Source organism: Phaethon aethereus (genome assembly GCF_964289735.1).
Source record: "Phaethon aethereus genome assembly, chromosome: 5".
Taxonomy (NCBI): Eukaryota; Metazoa; Chordata; class Aves; order Phaethontiformes; family Phaethontidae; genus Phaethon; species Phaethon aethereus.
In genome coordinates this window covers 42,968,570-42,988,539 of record NC_138579.1, presented here as the reverse complement: position 1 = coordinate 42,988,539, position 19,970 = coordinate 42,968,570, and the positions used below count along the sequence as shown (strand labels likewise).

Here is a 19,970-nt window from a genome sequence, read left to right as displayed (position 1 = left end):
CATATGGAAAGTAATGTAAACCACGTTATTTTAAATGTTGAAATAATGATCTATTGTATACAGATAAAAAAGCAATTATTTGTAGGGAACCCCAGCTTTTCTCCCTGCCCTCTCACCGCTGGTTCATGCTTTACATAAATGGATTGTATGTTTCCATTTTGTAATCTTCAGATTTCTTTATTTCCCAGAAGTTCAGGTAACTCTTGGGACATGGAGAGCATTGTGCACTGTACATTGCAGGATTAATGCTGTTAAACAAAGCACCAACTTTATGGGCGACTGAAAGTTCAGACTCTTGCGGCAAAGTATTAGCATTGGCGAGGAGAAGCAGGTATTTCCCTCTTCGGCCCCCTTCCCCCCCCCCCCCCCGCCAAGTGTTTGCCCTCTTCCTCCAGTAGAAGCTGCTGCTTTTGCAGGGTTGTAGCTGATGGTTGATGAAGCACTTCCTGAACTACCACCTATTCATCCTGCAATAGTCAGGACTCTTGAGTGTTAAGTGAATTTGGTTTTAGTATAAATTAAGTGAATTTGATTTTAGTATAAAAGTAGTGCTCTGGGCTGAAATCTGATGGCACACAAGCTGTGTCATACTTGCTGTTGGGGATAGTGCATTGTGTGTGTGACTGGAGCATGAGTTTTAGCATGTTTGCGCCAGCCAGAAAACCTAAATCTGGAAAATCGGATTTCTTGCTCTTTTTTTTTTCTTTTTTCTGCAATAGTCCATTTCTTGCAACAAACTTCTTTTAATCTCACACTTTTTAGCTAGATTCTGCCACCACGTACACCTTTAATCTTCATGACACAGGAGTATACTTCCTCACTGTAGCTACTTCTCTATCATAAACAAAATGATGTAAACTTTTTTTTTAAAGTAGGTTTGGGCTGGGATTCTGTTGCCTAAGGAGAGGGATCTGGAGCTGTCATAGATGCTGCAAGTTATTAGAGACATCTGTGTAGAGCAAGCATGCAGCTCTGGGAGGCTGATACTCTTCTGGAGAAGCAGTTGGAGGCCAGTGGAGCCAGTTATGGTATAGAAAATGGGACTAGACACCTTTCTGTAGGCAGTTTAATCCAACCTGGAGTTTCAGAATTAACAGACTTTCTTGCGGGGTGCTACCATGTTAATCATTCTCCAAAGTGGCAAAACATTGGCTAAACAAAGTATGTTTTTGTATTTTAACCCTTCTAGTGTGCATGTTGCACAATGCTTCTGACTATAACATCACTATATTTTCAGGCCTTTAAAATACATATTTTTTTTTTAATGGCTAAAACTTGTGACTTTGGTTGTCCAGGCTGCCTGGTTGTAGTTAGTAATAAACTTGTAGGCTAGGCTCTGCTGACTGCTGTTGTGGGTGTGTTAGATTGGCACAGGCTGGTTTTGATAGCTGTTTTTTTCAGCTAGTGAGTGTAGTTTCAGCTAGTGCTCATTTTTTAGCCAGTGAATTTGAGAGCTGAAAGCCTCTGTGTTCCAGTAATTCTCTAGTAGTAATGCTTTTCAGAATATACTGTGTGACAGAAATGACCTGTTGTGTATCTACTTGTGTGTAGTAAAGATCTTTGTACTGAAACTGAAAAGGGGATTGCTAACAAAAAATTTAATCGGCACATCTTTGTTTTCTGCAGGTTGGCAACTGTTAGGTTTTGCTTAACTATGTCTGCAACTGCTCTCCCACTTACAGATCTTCAGCAAAGCCTGGGCCTTGTGACCTTCCAGCGTGTGATCTGTTACTGAATCTTTACTGAATCTTTGTTTTTGTTTTTTTTTTTTGAGGCAGATTAGAAATCAGAGTGGCTGAAGAACACAGTTTTTTGCTACAGCTCCCACTAGCAATCTCTGGACTACTAGATGGTGAAGGTTACAGGCTCTGTGTTACTTGTAGTGTGCAGGCTTGAGCTGGCACTTTATGCTTGTAGGCATTACTGAAAGAAGGAATGTGATTTACTGGATACTGAAGTACAGTTTGTAAGACTGTAGTTCATACTTGCAAGGTGCTGCAGTGCAGGGAATAGGTCTGAAAGAAGCATTTTGTGGAAGAGGGTACTTCTTGGTAGTGAACTTCAGCATTTCAAATACAACCATCACATTACTGGTTAGTATAAGGTAACTTGTTGTATAAGTTGGTGAAAACCAGTTCATTTCTATGCTGCCGATTGGTGTTTAGCACGAACAAGGCCTTAAAACAGGTGTTTGTACTGATCTAAACATGATGAAGTTATTTATTGCAGTATTCCTGTTTCTTGTCAGCTATAAGCTACTCAGAATGGGGTTACTTAAGCTCGTGGGAATCTGTGGTACTGCTCTGACTTCTACTGGTGAATCCGCTGTCTTGATAAACTAGAGGTTCTGCTTTTGCTCCAGGCAAGGATTGCTACCTGTGTTAGGTAAAATGGTAGCAAAATCCCTGGCAGTGTCAACAGTCTCTGGTGTTGCTTCTCTTATCATCACTGGAACATGTGGCTTGTGGGCCATGAATGTGGCACTGTCTACTATTCAGATCTGTGCAGCTGCTCTTAGTTGTACAAATGGCCCTCTTCCTGAAGCAAAAAGAGTTATTTCTGTATTGTCACTGTTGAGAAACATACTGCTTAATACAAAATAGTGTCAATGTATCCTGTGACCCTAAAACTTGATGACTGTTACACCTAATACGTGATTGCTGGGGGTATAAAATGACTTTCATGATCAATCTTGGACAACGTGGCTGAGTTTTTTTTTTTAATTGGTGTAATTATTTCTGATTGAATTTAGGGGGAAAATACTGTGCTGGATCTGACAGTTTGACACTGCTGCAGCTCTGTGCCCCCAAGTATAACCAGTAGTAAGGCTGAAAATGTATTCCCAGTAGACACAAGCACATAGAGCACATATGACATACACATGTATACATGCCTAGTGACACAGATCCTCACAGGAACACTGACAGCAGTGATAGCCTTATCCTGTTCCCTTCCCTATCTGAGCAGGATGGAGGTCTGCTAAGTGAGAGTGTGTGTGTGTACATGTATTTTATATACACACATATACGTGTGTGTGTATGTACAAGGTAGATTCCCTCCAGCAGCTGGGCTTAGACACTCAGTCTGACCAGCAGCTGGTTCCTGGGCCCCAGTGTCCCCAGTTGCTGGCTTCCGGACACAGACTGCTCCAGGTGCTGGTACATGCTGTCTCTCTCTCAGCTGGCTGGGACTACTCTGGTTCCCTGATGTCTTAACACCCCTCTGCCCCACATGACTTTGCCCTTTAGGGAGACACAGATGTGCATACACACACACAGAGCTGGTGGCACTCCCCTGGTACCCCTGGTCCTTTGTTGAGCTGCACACCCCCCCACCCCCTTTGTTTATAGCTAAACTGGCATGCTTTCTTGATTCCTTTCTTCCTTTTACATCCCATTTGCTATATGAAATGTGAAAGCACTTGGCTATTAGTCTTGGCTTTTTTTTGTGCAAAGATATTTTAGGAACTTCCAAGAGAGAACCATACTGTGAAGCTGTTTTAGAGAATGGCTGAACATGACCCTTAACAAAAAGAATACCATCTCTTTGTGATTTTTTTTCGTGTGCATCTCTCTCTGTCTAATTCCCCTGAACCTTTTTTCCTCTCCAAATCTGCTGTTGCCAGCATTTGGGGTGTTTCCTTTCCACTGTGCCCACCTTATCTAGTATATGGATGTTGTGGTTTAACCCCAGCCAGCAACTAAGCACCACAGAGCTGCTCCATCACTCCCCCATGGTGGGATGGGGGAGAGAATCAGAAGAGTAAAAGGGAAAAAACTCGTGGGTTGCAATAAAGACAGTTTAATAGGTAAAGCAAAATCCGTGCACGCAAGCAAAGCAAAACAAGGAATTCATTTACCACTTCTCACCGGCAGGCAGGTGTTCAGCCATCTCCAGGAAAGCAGGGCTCCATCATGTGGAATGCTTACTTGTTCAGAGTGATGGTATTTGTCTTCACACTCCCCCCCCCCTTTTCTTCCCCCCAGCTTTTATTGCTGAGCATGATTTCATATGGTATGGACTATCCCTTTGGTCAGTTGCGGTCAGCCGGCCTGGCTGTGTCGCTTCCCAACTCCTTGTGTACCCCCAGCTTCCTCGCTGGTGGGGTGGTGTCAGAAGCAGAGAAGGCCTTGACTCTGTGTAAGCACTGCTCAGCATTAACTAAAACATCCCTGTATTATCAACACTGTTTTCAGCACAGATCCAAAACACAGCCCCATACTAGCTACTATGGAGAAAATTGACTCTATCCTAGGCAAAACCAGCACAACGAGGCTAAAGCTGCCCTTTGGCCTCTGTCCACACCTCTCCTTTATAAACTGCTAGAAGTATCAAAATCACAATCTTATATTCTTGCATATTTGCAGAATTTTGTATGTAAGCAGTTTCTCTGTACAGCAAATGTGTTTAATCTTCACTTTTTTTCAGCCTGAGTTCATTCTTCTAGTTAGAAGGGAAAAAGCATTCTGTGGTCTTCTCCTGCAGACCTGTCTATGTTACTGTTTGGATGCACGTTTTTCAAGTGTCTTAAAATGTGTTTTCTTCAGTTACGTGCTTCTGAGATGATCTCCCACAGCATAAAACTTAATGTTGCCAAGAAACTTTCAAAGGGCTGCTGGCCTTTGTGATGTTGCTCTTGTTTTGCCCATTTTCTGTGTCCTAACAGCAAAGGCATGGCTGTGTCAGTTAAACTGAGGAGCAGACCTAGTGAAGTTACAGTCTGCAGTAGGCAGCAGCCTGTACAAAATTTTGGTCTACTGGTGAGTCTGCACCTTGGTGTCAGCCTACTGACTCAGATGCCTTGACTTTTTGTCACCATCTGGCCTTTTGGAATGGATGCAGTGTTGTAAAATAAATACCCTTAACACAAGAAGAGGGGTGGGGGGGCAGGGGGGGCTTCACAGGGGTGTTTACCTGCAGCCATGTTGCATTTTGGTATGAATTCCCTTAACATTCAGAGTTCTGTTTTAGCGGGCTTATTCTCGGAAGTGCCTGGTGTACAAAATGTAGTTTCCTTGACATAAGTGAAGGACTGCCAGTCCAGGGGTGGTGTGGCAGACTGCTTGGTTAGGTGCTGTTGGGTGGGAAGACTCAGTTTGAGGTTATGCCTAGACTGTGCTAAGCCAGGTTTTGTTTGTTAACTAGTTTTGCCTGATGTCACATGGGACAGCCAGGCCTTGGGCACTTGGTTAACCTGGGGCAGGGTTTGACAAGTTTGTATTAGCTGCCTGAAAGTCACAGGGCATGGCCACAGCATCGGTGGTGTAGGGTCAAATTCTGACTTGAGCGTTGGCAGATCAGTGAAAACTAGCACAGCGGGATGGATGGGGACTAACGCTGATCCGCGCTTTAGCGGTGCCTCCTCGATTGACCTCCCCGGGGAGGCGGGAGGTGTGGGCACCCACGCTCGTGCCTCGGCGCCAGCTCTCCCAAGCGCCTTGGAGGCCGGGTGCGCCCCGCCTTTGCGGGGGAGAAAGGCGGCGCGTTCCCGAGAAAGCGGCGAGGGAGGCGGCAGCCCCTGCCCTGGGGGTGGCGCGGCGCTCGCCCGTTCTCCCCAGCCCGGGCGGCCGCCGGGCGCGCATCCCGCCGGCGCCGCCCCCCGGCCGTCGCGCGCCAGCGCGGGCGGCGTCCCCGCCGCCGGCGAGCCCCGGACCAGACGCGTGACCAGAGGTGGGGCCGGGTCTCTCCGCCGGGGGGAGCCGTGCTGCCGGGCGCCTCGCCCGCGCTCGTCGGGCGGCAGAGGCGGGGCCGCGGCGTCTCCGCTCGGAGCCCCGCGGGGCTTCGAAGGCGGCGGCCGCCGGCGCCGCCGCGGTGCGTGCGGCGGAGCGCGGCGTCCGCGCCCGTTCGAGAAGCTTCCCCGCGCGCGGCCGCGCCGGGCCGGGCGCCGGGCCCTCCGCTCGGCGCGGGCACGTGACAGGCAGGCGGGAGGGAGGGGGGCGCGAGCTGGCGGCGCGCGTGCGCGCGCTGCGGCGCGGTGACGTCACCACGGTGCGCACGCACGTTGTCCCCAGCTGGCGGACACACGGTCCGCGTGAGGAGAAAGGAAGTGGGAGGCCCCTCGCCTCGCCGCACGGTAACTACCGGGGAGCGGGGGCACGCCCGGGGCGCCGGCCGCGCGGCGCGCGCACAGCCCGCGCCTACCCCCCGCGCCTCTTGCCTGCCGCCCCAGCTGCGAAAATTAACACCAGCCGCAGCCACGAGGCGCCGGTCCCAGGCCCGCGGGCCGCTCCTCGGCGGCGACGCGAGGCGCCGCTTCGGGGCCGCCCCGCCGCGCGCGCCCCCGGGGCGGGCCCGCCTCAGGAGCGCCGGCGGCGGCGCCGCCCCGCGACCCTGTCTCCGGGCGGAGCCGCGTCCCGACGAAGAGCGGCGCGGCTTCCCCACGTGCGCCGGTCCCGCTGCCCTCCGCCTCCGCCAGCCGCCGCGGCCGGCCGTTCCGCCCCGGGTGGCTCCCGGCGGCGGCTGCCTGACTCCATCCCGAGCCTTCCGGCTGGGGGCCGGGGCGGGGGGGGGGGGGGCGGCGGCATTGAGAGCGACAAGTGCGCCGCTCGGCCCGTGGCCGTGGCGCCACCTGCCCCAGGCGGGGCGCTCGCCTCTCGCCGCATCGGGCGCAGCCTGCCGGGCCGCGGCCGCCCCTCCGGGTACCCGGGCGGGCGGCACCGCTGCCGCGGTGTTGAACGGTAGCGCCGCGCGTTCAGCGCTCGCTGCCATTGGACCCGGCGGCGGGCTCCCGTCGGCAACGCGGCGGCGGCAGTTGGCGGTTGGAGGGCTTTGCCGTGGGTCTCACGCTCCGCAGCTCCCCTCCGCTGCGTGATAGCTTTTCTCACGCGAGCAGTGAGATGTCGTCATCGGCTCGCTGTGCTTAACGGTGCTTGCCCTTCGGCCCGAGAAACCCGTGCAGAGCTGCTTGCTCGTGAGCGTTGTGTACATAAATCGTCGTCTTGTTTGCAGGTCGGGGTCTGCCGGGTTTGGGGGTTTTTTGTGTGTGTGAGGGTTTTTTTTTTTTTTAAGAGGATTTCTTCACATTTTATTATCTTCTTGCTTTTAGCACAACTCAGTGCAACTTTGAGTATTTTTGGCCACTGCTGTCTAGTTCGATGTTGCTTCTCAAATATAAGGTCTGTGTATGGGTAGAGAGGTGAAATATCCAAAGCCAATTAGAACTTCAACTTCCACAAATACACACATTTTCCTTGAAATACTAGATTAGAAACTGCATGCTATAATAAAATAGGCTAGTCTGTATGAGCAAGTGTCATAAAATGTGTGAAATTGTTCTTGTAATACTCCGTGTTAGCACTGAAATACTGTAGCTTTTGGCTACTGTAATTGCACGTAATCACATTGTAACCACACACGTCTTAGACTGACTTGGTACTGTGAGCAGTGCTTATGGGAGAAATAACTACAAGAGTGCAGTGTAAGAACTTTAAATGTTGGAAAACAGAAACTGTGACTCAGTAGCTCTTTATGCATAGAATTTTTGCTGAATGCATGGTTGTTGAGCTTTTTTGAATTGATTTCTGGCATGTGTAAGTTCTCCCTCAAGTAAATTTAAAGTTACAGGCTTTCTGCATACCTTAAACCAGATGTGATATCACTTTTGATAGTGTATTTCCTTCATGAGCTAATACAAGTTTGATGTATATTGCACAGCATTAATGTGAACTCACTTTCTGATTGTATGCTCAATATACATATAAACATGCTGTATATGTATATAGAGAGGGTAGATTGGTGGGAAATCACATACAACGTAGGATGTGATTTCTTTCTCCCCACTCTGTGTGTCTGATTGTTAATAGAGTTTCATATTTCTGTTGTGTTTTAATAGATGAACATGAAAAAGCTTTTTTTGGGAGATAGCTTTTTGTGTTGCTTCAGCATTGTTAAAACAGAAAATATGAAGCTGATCTTGAACAGCTAATTCATTTTGTGTTCCAGAGTCCCTGGGGGGGGGTGGTTGTGGGAAAGTCTTGCCTCCTCAAAGTAAAACTGAAAACCAGATCTTGTAACTTCACAGGTCTCAAAACCTGTGGAGAACGGTTTTGGTTTTTTCCTCCAATTTAACTTTTCTATGAAGTTTTAAAGTGCAAAGTCTAAAGGGTGGAAGTAGGTGTCTTGTATTTCCTAGGTGTCAGGAACATTTATCATGGAGTATAAACTGCCTGGAGTATAAACTGCCTGCCTCCTGGGCTTTGAGGTCATTTCCCACATGCATGTGGCAGCTGGTTTGCACTCTAGAGGAGTGTTTCCTCCTACAGTAACCCAGTCCTAACAAAATAAGTATGTCTTACTGAATACCTAGTGCACTTAAAACTCGTGACTTTCTTAATTCTCTGGAAAGAAATATGATTGTTTTCAAGCAGCTAACTCCTAGTGGTGGTGATTCACTTGTGTCTCTGGTTCCCACAGAACTAGACATTCGATACAGGAATCAACTATTTTTTCAATGTTATATTCCATACATAATAAGTATCAAAATGCAAACCTCTCAATGTGGGAATGGCGTTCTTGTGAGTTACTAGGAGTGCTTTAAATTTTCACATTGAGAAATGTACAAGCTGTTTGAAAAACTAAGTTGTTTATGATCTTGTGTTATGTTGATGTAATACTTAACCTGTGAGGTAGACACACAAAAGTGGAGTTGTGTATATGCAGATAAAGGTAACTGCTAGTCATAACAGTATGAATATTTTCTTATTTGATTTAAATTATTTCTATAATTTAGAAGGTAGACGTAGCTAAGATTGCCTGGTGCTTCACACTCATCCATTTAGTCTTGACTGCATTTGGGGGGGTTAGCTTGTCTGTGTTTCCCCAAGGCTTATCCATTTGAACTATTTTTTCCCTTCTGTTCTTTGTCTCTGCCTTGGACAGATATTTAGAAGTTCTTGGAGTTGGGGCAGGGGAGAGGGAGGGCAAAGAAATCCCAACCACACAAACTCAGTCTTTCAATAAAGAGATTTGGGGAAAATGTTTTTAAACCCCCCCCCCTTCCCCTTTTTGTTTTTGAGAAGTTTCAGACCTCTGGGAACTCTTTCTTTCTGGCAAGAGCGAATGACTTCTGCCTTTGTGTCATTTGCTCTTCTGAAAACTTCTGCACATTTTGCCAAATGCTGTTCGTTAAGCAAATGATCTGAAGAGTTGAGGCAATATCAGAACAAAGAGCACTTTGAAATATCAAGGAAAGCGAGGAGTCCTGTTGTGGCAAAGCATTATATGAGAATGCAGTTTAAAGGTGTCATAGCCTGCATGTCTGTAAGGGCTAAATTATATGCACACAGGCAACCTTGATTTGATATATCCTGATTGTGCTTGCTTTTAGAGTACTGATTATCTTTTAAGTTTTTAGTGTGGAGAACTGTTACAAAAAGGATTTCTTAATTACTTTTTTTAGACTGTATTTGAATAATTTTAACTGGGTCTTCCTTTTTTGCAGAATGGTGAACACACATAGAAGATCATCAGAACTGTGTAAAATTTCTATTTGATTTGGGAGCTTGTAAGAGTGCTCATCATGGAGAAACAGCAGATTGTCTTGGGTGGCCGGGATGGTGGGACTGTGTCTGGTGCAGCGCCTACTTTTTTTGTCATCTTAAAACAACAGCAGGGAAACAGTAAAGCTGACCAAGGAATCCTGGTAGCAAACCGTGATGCTTGTGCTCTCGCCAGCAGTGTATCAACTCCAATAAAATCCAAAGTCAAGACCTGCCTCCCAGCTGACTGTGTCTCAGGGGGCATTACCGTCACCCTAGACAACAACAGCATGTGGAATGAATTCTACCATCGCAACACAGAGATGATTCTGACGAAGCAGGGGAGGCGCATGTTTCCCTACTGCCGATACTGGATTACAGGTCTGGATGCCAGTCAGAAGTACATTCTAGTCATGGACATATCCCCTGTGGACAATCATCGATACAAATGGAATGGCCGTTGGTGGGAGCCCAGTGGAAAGGCAGAACCACATGTTCTTGGGCGAGTGTTTATTCATCCAGAATCCCCTTCCACTGGCCAGTACTGGATGCACCAGCCAGTATCCTTCTACAAACTCAAACTTACCAACAACACCCTGGACCAGGAGGGTCATATAATCTTGCATTCTATGCACCGTTATCTGCCACGACTTCACTTGGTGCCTGCAGACAAAGCTACAGAAGTCATTCAGCTTAATGGTCCTGATGTCCATACATTTACCTTTCCACAGACAGAGTTCTTTGCAGTTACAGCCTACCAGAACATCCAGATTACCCAGCTGAAAATAGATTACAATCCTTTTGCTAAAGGATTCAGAGATGATGGGTTGAATAGTCGACCTCAGCGTGATGTGAAACAAAACAGCAACTTAGAATTGGAAGGAGGTGATGTTTTTAGCGCTGCTAGCATTCGTGGTCGCCCTGCTGAAGTTGATGCATTAGATTTGCATCAGAGGAGTTTAGATTCTTCATTCATTGGTCAAAACCCATCAGACATTGATCTGGACAAAGAGTCCTTTAATGCAGAAAGGGACTTCCTGGGTTTCCTGGACACTGACCTGTCTTCGGGTGATATGCCAAAGCTAAAACAAGAAGTCTCTGAAAGGTGGGTTAACATTCTAGCAAATTAAATTAAATCCTAACAATACTGGTTCAGTGGGGTATTTGGTAAAACATTAAATAATAGGATGCTCAGTATACAGATTTACAGCTAAAGGTTGCCTGACCTGAAACGGTGGAACACTTAGTATTATTAAAAACTTTTCTTTGCTTAAACAGTTATCTATCAGTCTGGGCTTTCTAATGTGTCTGAGGAGTGTAAGAGTTCAGTATTTTTTCCTATGTTGCTTTAACTCCCTTTGTAAAGAAGTGTTAACGGGTTTCTTTTAACCCTCTTAGCATTTTAGAATACTAAATTTACTTGTTCAGAGTTTTAAACAGCACATTGCAGTCATCAAAACATTGCCTTTCTTTTTAGGGTTGCTTACCACAGCGACGTGCTGTCTGTCTATCTTTGGTTTTCATTAGCAGATGGGGGAGGATGTGTGGTGTGTGTGGGTATTTAGGTTGGTTATGTGTAGGGGTTGCTAGAAGGCAGTTGTAACTGGCAGCATGCCGCTGTTTTGTCAATAACTGCTCATGTGAATTCTTTTATTCCACAAAGTAATATGAGGTAGCCTGCCTGTTGATAGTGAGTTGCCATGTGTTTGCCGTGAGGTAAGAGAATCTGCCCAGGAAAGTACTTCAGAATAACTGTTACACTGTGCAGACTTAATTTACTCTGTGGTAATTTTATGTCTACGTACTTACCCAGTGTTGACTTTTTGAACCATTCTATTCATATCACACAAACAATAGTGCAGCTATCTAGGGTATATTGAGAGCCTACCCATAGTATGGAACCTGCTAACCAGTGTTTGTGCTGGTGAAGCAAGCCTGGCAAAACCTATTACTTTACTGCACTTTCACTTCGTTTCCAAAATCTAAGCAATAGAATAGAGCAGATTTAGTGAATAGTTAATCTATTAATTAATAAATGATTTATTTAATATTATTATTTTTAATTAATAACACTAATTATTAATTAAAATCAAGAGATGCTAGAAATACTTCAAACTTGAAGAAGTGATTTAAAAGAGAAGAGGTTTATCTGCTGCCATGTTTCTTCATGTCTGTGAATACGAGACTTAATCTGCTAAAGATTTAGTGGCAAAAGCAGCCTTACATAGATCAGTACACCAAGAAATGATTTAACTGCAGGATATCAGGATAATGTTAGTGGTGTAATTAGAGGCAAGTTGTTAGAAGAAAAAAGTTGTATTTATGACATAACTATACAGTTTTGTTTCAAAGGCTCTATTTCTAAAACACACTGTAGTAGTATATTGAGGACAGAGGTTTGCTCAGTTGTGTTATGTTTTTTTTTTCTCCCTTGCAGAAGGCATCTCCTTGCCTTTGAGTAACTGAAAAACTTCAAAGTTCTCTATTCTTTGAGACTTTATTGAGTTTAGTTGTAATAATTCTTAAGAATACTAGAATTGCTTTGGGGTCTAGAGTGTCCTAACCTTTCTTTTGCAGTATCTTCCAGTGTCAGTGTATGAGGAAGAAGAACATCTTCTAGACTTCTTCTGTTTTTCAAATATGTTATTGTAAATTCTAGAGAAACACATCTTGAAGGCTGATAGGACACTGATTTCAGAAAGGATGGGCCTTCTTTAGATCCTGAGAATACAGTATGGAGAAGTGTTTAAATAACTTTTCATATAGGGAGTAAAACAGTAAAAGTCTGACAATAATTACTGAAAGGTTTATTTTGTTTTCAAAGTGGTTTTTTTTCTCCTTTGGGAGTCAGCTGCAGTTGAAAAAGTTAAAATTTTGATAATTCTGTTTGCATGAAGGGGTCGTTGAAGAAAATTTTTTTGGAGAACTGTTTGAATTGGACAGCTTGGGGGTTTTTTTTGTTCCCTTTTTTCCCCAAGGAATAAAAAACATTCTTGTAAGGACTTGAGCACCTTCCTTAAGAACAGATGATGCAAATTGGCAGGCTTAATTTCTTTTGGTCCAAAGTGTGTTAGATGCCTTCCCTGGTTTCACCTCCAAGACAATTTATCTCTGAAAGGTGCTAAAAGCTGCATAGATAGGGAAAGACTGTAAAAGGTTTTTCTCTATTCTGGACTGGAAAGCATCTATCATTTGATGAATAAATGTTACCATGGCCCTAGAACTACCCTCAAGCATTGTCCGGCTTTTAATTTTAGTTTTTGTAATCTATATGAAAAAGTCAGATTCTGTACTTGGAAAGAGAAAAATTGATCTCATCCCAGAAATGGCAGAACTGTCTTTTTATGTGCTGGTGTTTTTCAGAACATTAGTTCTCCTTTTTCTTTCAGATCTGTTGACAGTGTTTTCATGCTGTGCAGTTGAGATCCGTTCATATATATGCCAGCCTTTCAAGGACAGTCTTGAGCAAGTGGCATTTTTCTTTATCAAACGACACATTAATACTTACATATTAATGAGACTGGGCATTTTTTTTTTGTCTTAGGCAACCTGTTACTAGTAGTTGATAGGCACTATCTTGCTTTTATGCAAGGTGGTGATTTCTGCTGAGTTTAGACTTCAGTGTGGGTTAGAAGTTGGGAATTGCTGCCTCGCAGATAACGCTCTCCAGAGGAAATGGAGATCCTAGTGCTGTAGTGTATGATATTTCCCACCAATGCTCAATTTTTCTGACATTTTTGAGAATTGAACTATGTAAAAGGTTGCATTTACCTGAGAATAATTTTAACCTTGTATTATTAGCACACTTTGGAAATAAAGGACTGTTTTCTTCATACAAGATAGTATGGTTTGTTTTTTTTCTGTGGCCTGGTAGTATGCTTAGTTTCATCAGGTGAATTGTAAAGAAAATAAATGTTTAATTTGAGTTGTGGATACTTCTGTAGGAATGCTTGTTCCTGGAATCACTCAGATGTTGGGGATATGGAGGGAACCACTAGCAAACTTTACTGGTTCTTAAGTCTTACAGGCTAATGGTACCCTTTCTCCCATTCAAGGTCTTTTGAATTTTGAAGTAGGGAATTCAAATACTGTGGGATTTTTAATGCTCCAGTAGTCTTATTTTTGTAATTTAGTTGTCTTTAGTCTGACAGTTTACTTTTCTTCCCTCCTTACCTTCCTTTCAGAAGAGGAAGGCAAGTGATCATCCTTCAGACCTCAGCCACAGATTGCTAGATTAATTCCAAAAGAAATCAGATTTTATTTTCCTCTGTGGTATATCTTAAAATTATCGACTTAAAAAAAAAAATCTTTATATCTCAGTACTTTCAATAAATAACATTTGTGTCTAGAAATTTCTATTTATACAGCAGGGCTTCTTTGTTTTGGATTTTGTCCAGATCCCTAATAGGAAGGTAATCCTTAGCTTGAGTATACATCTTGCAATAGATAAAGAAGAATGGCTAGAGAAGTCCAGGCTTTGCAGGGCTTCCAGCTGGAAACGGTAGAACTCAGATGAGACATTTATTCCTGGACAGCAAATTTATTAGGGTTTTTTGTCCCTTTATTTTAGAGAATTTTAAGATAGAGGAGCAGATGACTCAGATCTTCTTAGTAGCCTTCACTTTAGAATTTCTTCACTGTAAACTCACTGAAGGAAGGCTTTTTAATCTCCACACTTGACATTCTTAATTAAATGAAAGCTAGAAACTTTATAATAGCAAACTCATTGTCCAGAGAAGACAGTAGACAGAACAGGACTGGTATGCCACTCTCCTGCTGCCCACTCCCTCACAAGGCAGGTTTTTGCTTCAAGCTTGATGCTGGTTACTTGGTGTCCTTCTGAATTGCAGCGGGCTTTCTAGATAAGTTCTGTCTCATTCTTAGGAATTTTGTATGTAGATACATAAATCTGTGTCTTGACTGTCTGCTCCCTGTTTTAACACTGCAGTCTGTCTTCATAAGATGGAGACTACGAACTCCATGTTGTTACTCTTGTGTATCCCAGCTTTTCTCCCTTAAGTATGTCATCAGTCTACACAAGACAGAAGCAGCTATTTCCTCCACATCTTCCCTTCCCTCAGCCAGGGATTCAGCTGAGTATAGTCATTCTTTAAAGGCAGGGGGATGGATAATAATAATAAAAAACACACAAATATATATATAAAAAAAGCAATATTCCCTTTATATATAATACATTGTTATTAATATTGCGTTAAGTTATATTTAAAATTATGTGAGCATTAACTAACGTTAATATTGTTATTTAAATAACTTTTGAATAACATAAGGTTAACAATTGGAATAATAAATTAACATAATTAAACTATATCTAGTGTCTTAAAATACATGTAAAAGGAGTATTGGAATACTGTGTGATATGTTTAGTAAATGAGCTCTGACTATTGTTTTCTGAGGTTCATTGTGGATATGAGTTTCTGGTTTCGTATCTTAGCTGTTTCCCCTTATGATGAGGAGTCAGCTTCTGATGCGCCTAACAAAACTGCTGACTGCAGTTTTTTGACTGATGTGTTTGTCCCTCAAAGAAGCTCATTGTCAGAGTGTAACTGGCTGCACCGTTAGTCTTCAGTATTTAACGCATAGCATGTTGAATTCTGGTTAGGTTAATACTCAGACTTCATGGAAGATAGAGTATAATTCAGTAGGATATTAACATTCTGTAAGCATTCAAGCAACAGTTGAATTTAGGAGTTCTCTGTATGTGGCTTGAGGATGAACTAACTAAAATTTCAGTTAAATCATGTGAATTGAAGTGCATCAGGTGCTCACTTGGCTTCTTATTTGCAAGCACAATGGCTTTAGTACAGTGACTTAATGAGATACACAGCAAACTAAGGCCACTTCTGAGCATTTAAAACATGATAACTTAGCATGAGTTCATGCTGAGACGCAAATAGGAAAAAATGCAAATGTCACCCTGATGTTACTAGGGAAGGAAATTGTGCTGCTGCCTTCAGATAAGAAGTTGGATTGTTTATGATGGCAATTTTAATTTTTTTTGAGTGCTTCTAAAAATGTAAACTTGTAAATGACAGCTTATTTGGCAGACTCATGGCTGAGAGCATTTTGAAAGTTTTTTACAATACGTAACCAAGGATTATGGGAGATGATAGTATTTCGGTAAAGAGATGTGATAAAGATCTTGTGTTGTGTTTTGTTTTTGTTCCCTCCCTTCCTTCGCAGTCCCATTGCTAGCAGTTATGAAAGCAGTTCCCGTGTGGCATCCCCGTTGGACCCAAACGGACACTTTAACGTAGTCATTAAAGAGGAACCAGTAGATGACTATGACTATGAATCAAGTATTTGCACACAAGGAATAAGTGTGAAACAGGAAGACACAGATGAAGAAACTGATGAGTATTCCAACACTGATGATGACGACCCCATCTTACAAAAACACCTGATGAGACGCAGTGAAACAGGTGGAATTGATGGAGAATTCAGGTTGAGGAAGCGTGTGCTAACCAGTCCTTCAGGTGTTGCCAAAGCAAAAATGTTAAAACTGGATAGTGGGAAGATGCCTGTGGTCTATTTGGAACCTTGTGCAGTCACAAAGAGCACAGTGAAGGTATCTGAGCTGCCACAGACCATGCTGTCCTCTTGCAAGAAGGATAAATCCCCTTTTAGTGCAGTATTGGATTCCTTGCCTGTGTGCTTTGAAAATCACAAAGGCTCTTGCTCAGGCACAGCCACTGTAACTGAGGAGTTAATGATGAAAAAACAATCTCCTGGGAGTAAAATGTCACAGAAATACTCTTCAATCAGAGAGGCCCAGTGGGCTCTATCTAAATCTCCTAATTTTAATCTCAGGGGTTCAGTAAGTTGTCACTTTTCAGCTAAAGAGATTTGTGGAAGAAAAAGACCTGGTATACTGAAGAATCCTATGTCCCTGAAAGGCTCTGGTAGCAATCAAAACACCCTATCATCAGTTACAACTAAAAGAGGAAGGCCACGGAAACTGAAAATTTCCAAGGCTGGTCGACCACCTAAAGGTATAGGGAAAACTGTAATAACAAGCAAGAACACCTCTCTGGGGCCTGGGAGTATGCTTCCAGATGTTAAACCGGACCTTGAAGATGTTGATGGAGTCCTCTTTGTGTCCTTTGCATCAAAGGTAAAACCTAACTGTTTTGAACAGAATTCAAAACCTTTTTTAATGTCTTATTTTTAAGCCCTTTGAATTTATAAGCCCTTTGAATTTATAAGCTGAAAGTATATTTTCTGTTAAACTGAATTTTGAGATTTATGGCCTCTTTCCAAATCTGTTACCTTGTCTCTATGTTAATTGTAACATTTTCTTACTTCTTAGCAACTTGGGGGGAAATAGTAGGATCTAGAGTTCTGTATAAAAGAATGTATACTTGTTTATTAAACAGTCTTTCAAATGTTTAATTCTAATGTTTTGAATATTTCAGTAATGTTTTGATGTGGCCTAGTTTGTATCTAAGTCAGTGTTTTAAGGTATCTTATACTTACTCAAGGCTCTTTGTGTGTGTAGGAAGCTCTTGACATTCACACTGTTGATAGAGCTGGAGGAGAAGAGTCACAGAATCTTCAGGCTCCCTTGTTGACTACAAATGATCCAGGTACATTTTTGTATTTTTTTGTAAGTGGCTGTTCCCTGCAATAAGGGAATTTGTAAAGACATACTGGAAAATTAATCATTTGAGTAAATTTTTTGCATGGTAAATGTTTTTTGTATGTTCTCTCTTCTTTTATTTCTTTGAGTAGATTGTCAAGCAAGAATAGAAGTACTGGAAAAGGAATTGATGGAAGAGCTGAAGACCTTGAGGCATAAGCAAGTAATACATCCTAGCCTTCAGGAAGGTAAGCAGGCAGTGTACATATTGTTGCACGTGGTTGTACATTATACTTAATCATACTGAGCTGATAATTTCCTACTGGATGTAATACTGTGTATGTCCAATACAGCTGGGATCTGATTTTGGTTGTGGTTTTTTTTTTTTTTCAAATGCAGTAAAGCATACAAGTGTGTATATACAAATGTGAGAGTATGAAAGGAAATTTGTGTGAAACTGCTAGTTTTCCTCTTGCCACTTGTGGCAATGAGAGAGAATCTGTGGTGTCTGACCCAGTTTTTTTCTTAGAGGCTTTAAAAGTAGTTTCAGCCAGCCAGTAAAGATGTTTTTGTCTTCACACGTTCATGTTGGAAACTACTGGGAGGTGGAGGAGGCAGGTGACGAATCCTGAATGTCCAACAGCAGAGCAAGAGTCTGCATGTCATTGTATGCCTCTTGCAAAAGATGCTGAGCCTTCAGACTTCATGCCATGCCTGTTTTGTAATGAGCTAATCCTTGTAGAGAGTAGATGGAGTTGATTTTACTCCTTCATAGAAAATAGCCATTTCCTGGTAGTAGACGAGCTAGACGTGCAGAAACATTTAGCTAAGACTACATTTGCTATGTTTGAGTCTGTATTTCTTTTGAGTCACTGTAGATACAGGTTCACTAGCCACATAAGAGGGCCAAGCAAGGTGCTTCCATCTGACCTCAGAATAATATTGTATATAAATGACAAATCACAACCTGGAAGAGGTCAAGGATCAACACAGCAGAACTTAATGTTCTCTCTACTGATGATGTTGAGAGTCTTCAGCAATAGAGACCTATGGCATTAACATAGCCATCAGCAGATGATGAAGAAATTGATGTGAATGGAAGCATCATACGTCATGCTCTTGAGGTTCTGGCCCTGAATTTTTCAAACATACAACTGTGGTGCTGTAGGGTTTGAGACTCCAAATACTGATCTTGACTCTGATACTAGTTATTTTGGGTCCTCACAGAGCTTCTACTGTGAAGAACCCTAGATTATCTTGAATGATTTATGCACGGGGTATGATGAGAACTAGCCTGGCATTTTTTGCAACCATTTAAAGAGATGCCTTTGCATCTTGCTAGTGTTGAGCTGACATTCCTGTCCTCCACCTTTGCAAAGCAGTCATAAGAAGGGTAATAGAGAGCTCTTGGAGCTCTGTCCTGGATGTGGTGGGAATGAAACACGATAACCTGTCCCCAGCCAGGTTGGACCTCAGTGGTATAGTATCAACTTTGTTAGTTGTGTCATGGATGTCTAAATGCAGTTTTCCCCTCCCATGATTCCAGAAATAAGTGTCGCTGTTTTCTAATGACTTCACTGGCCAACCTGCCCTCGCAGGTCTGCATGTGTTGTCATATTTCAAGAATGGTAGTAAAATCCCTTTTGTGGTCAGCTGCTGGCAATGCTAGATACAGTGCTAAGCAAATGTTACAGCAACGTTAAGGCTTTTTAGGATTATGTTGTGGGTCTCCTAGATTTTATCTTTACCCAAGAAAAGTGTAATAAAACTATGGTATGTTGGCAACCAGAACACTAGCAAGGGCTCTTTTACTCATGAGATGATACCGAAGCTGGGAATATGTAAAATCCACCTGTTTCTCCTCCAGCTTCTGAATGAGTGGTGGTGAAATGTGTGGTTGAAGGGTGGAGCAGTTCACAGATACTACAAAATAGACAAGAAGAGTCAAGCATCAAGCTCAGAAAAAAAGATCTGAAAATTTTTGATTTTCTTGAATGCTGGTGACCACTTTTTCCAGTGTTGGATGGTGATCTGCTGAGCCTCTTAAATGGTGAAACTGTAAGTCGACAATGAAGGGAATGACCCTCACGTGTCTAATTCTTAGAGGGGAGAAGAAGTTATGTGAAGACTATTTGCAGCAAGAGCATTACTACAGACAGATATAGATGTAATTTGATGAGGTTGTGAAGTGAATTACAATACAAATACTTCTGTTGTTAGACTTCAGCTGCTGCATGTGAACTGGAGTCAGTCTTTATTCAGATTACCTTCACCTTCCAAAAAGCTACAGATCTTTTGCCTTCCGTTGCAGACTTGAGATGGGGAAAGGAACACAATTATGTTAATGGAGAGAGGGATTGTTGGGGTTTTTTTCTTCTCTCTCTCTCTACAATTTTGTCAGTAAGACATAAGGAGGTGGCTGAGGAGTGCCTTTAGGTGAAACTTAAGGGCTGTACCTTTTCCCAGACATACTGATTCTAAGTAGCACCTTGTAGCTTGGTGCAGCCTCATTGGCCTTCTTGATTCTGATACTTGTTCTCCAAAATTTCTTGGCCATAGATCATGACTAATACCTTCTTGTCATCTACTACAGAACAGGTATAGAGGCATGACTCCCTTATGTCTGGAAGATGTGAAGCGCATGTTTCTGAATGTGCTTTCAGCCATTTTGTAGAAGCTTACTGGCTTTCTTGTCCTCACTGCAGTACGGGAAATGTACATAGCAATTCTGATGTTAACTCATGCTTTTGGTTTTAGACAATGTAGTCAAGAAGCTTGTTTCTTTTGAGATTCACTAATCATGTGTTGGAGGAGTACCTGAACCCCACAGTTACTGTTGATACATGAAGTTAAGAAAATGGTGATTGAGACTGTCTAAATCTTAGAATCACCAGGAC

The 19,970-nt window shown here is 42.9% G+C and overlaps 1 protein-coding gene across 1 annotated transcript in view; it reads left to right on the top strand.

Annotated features, from left to right (window-relative positions):
* Positions 1-9,517: 9,517 nt before the first annotated feature.
* The window catches only part of MGA (MAX dimerization protein MGA), a gene marked incomplete at both ends in the record, with an annotated part of 48,914 nt that continues 38,461 nt past the window's right edge, over positions 9,518-19,970 (top strand). Inside the window, 4 exons of the mRNA XM_082000554.1 lie at positions 9,518-10,581; positions 15,678-16,608; positions 16,993-17,080; positions 17,226-17,321. Of these exons, the coding sequence (XP_081856680.1) occupies positions 9,518-10,581; positions 15,678-16,608; positions 16,993-17,080; positions 17,226-17,321 (2,179 nt within the window). The remainder of the gene's footprint in view (positions 10,582-15,677; positions 16,609-16,992; positions 17,081-17,225; positions 17,322-19,970) is intronic.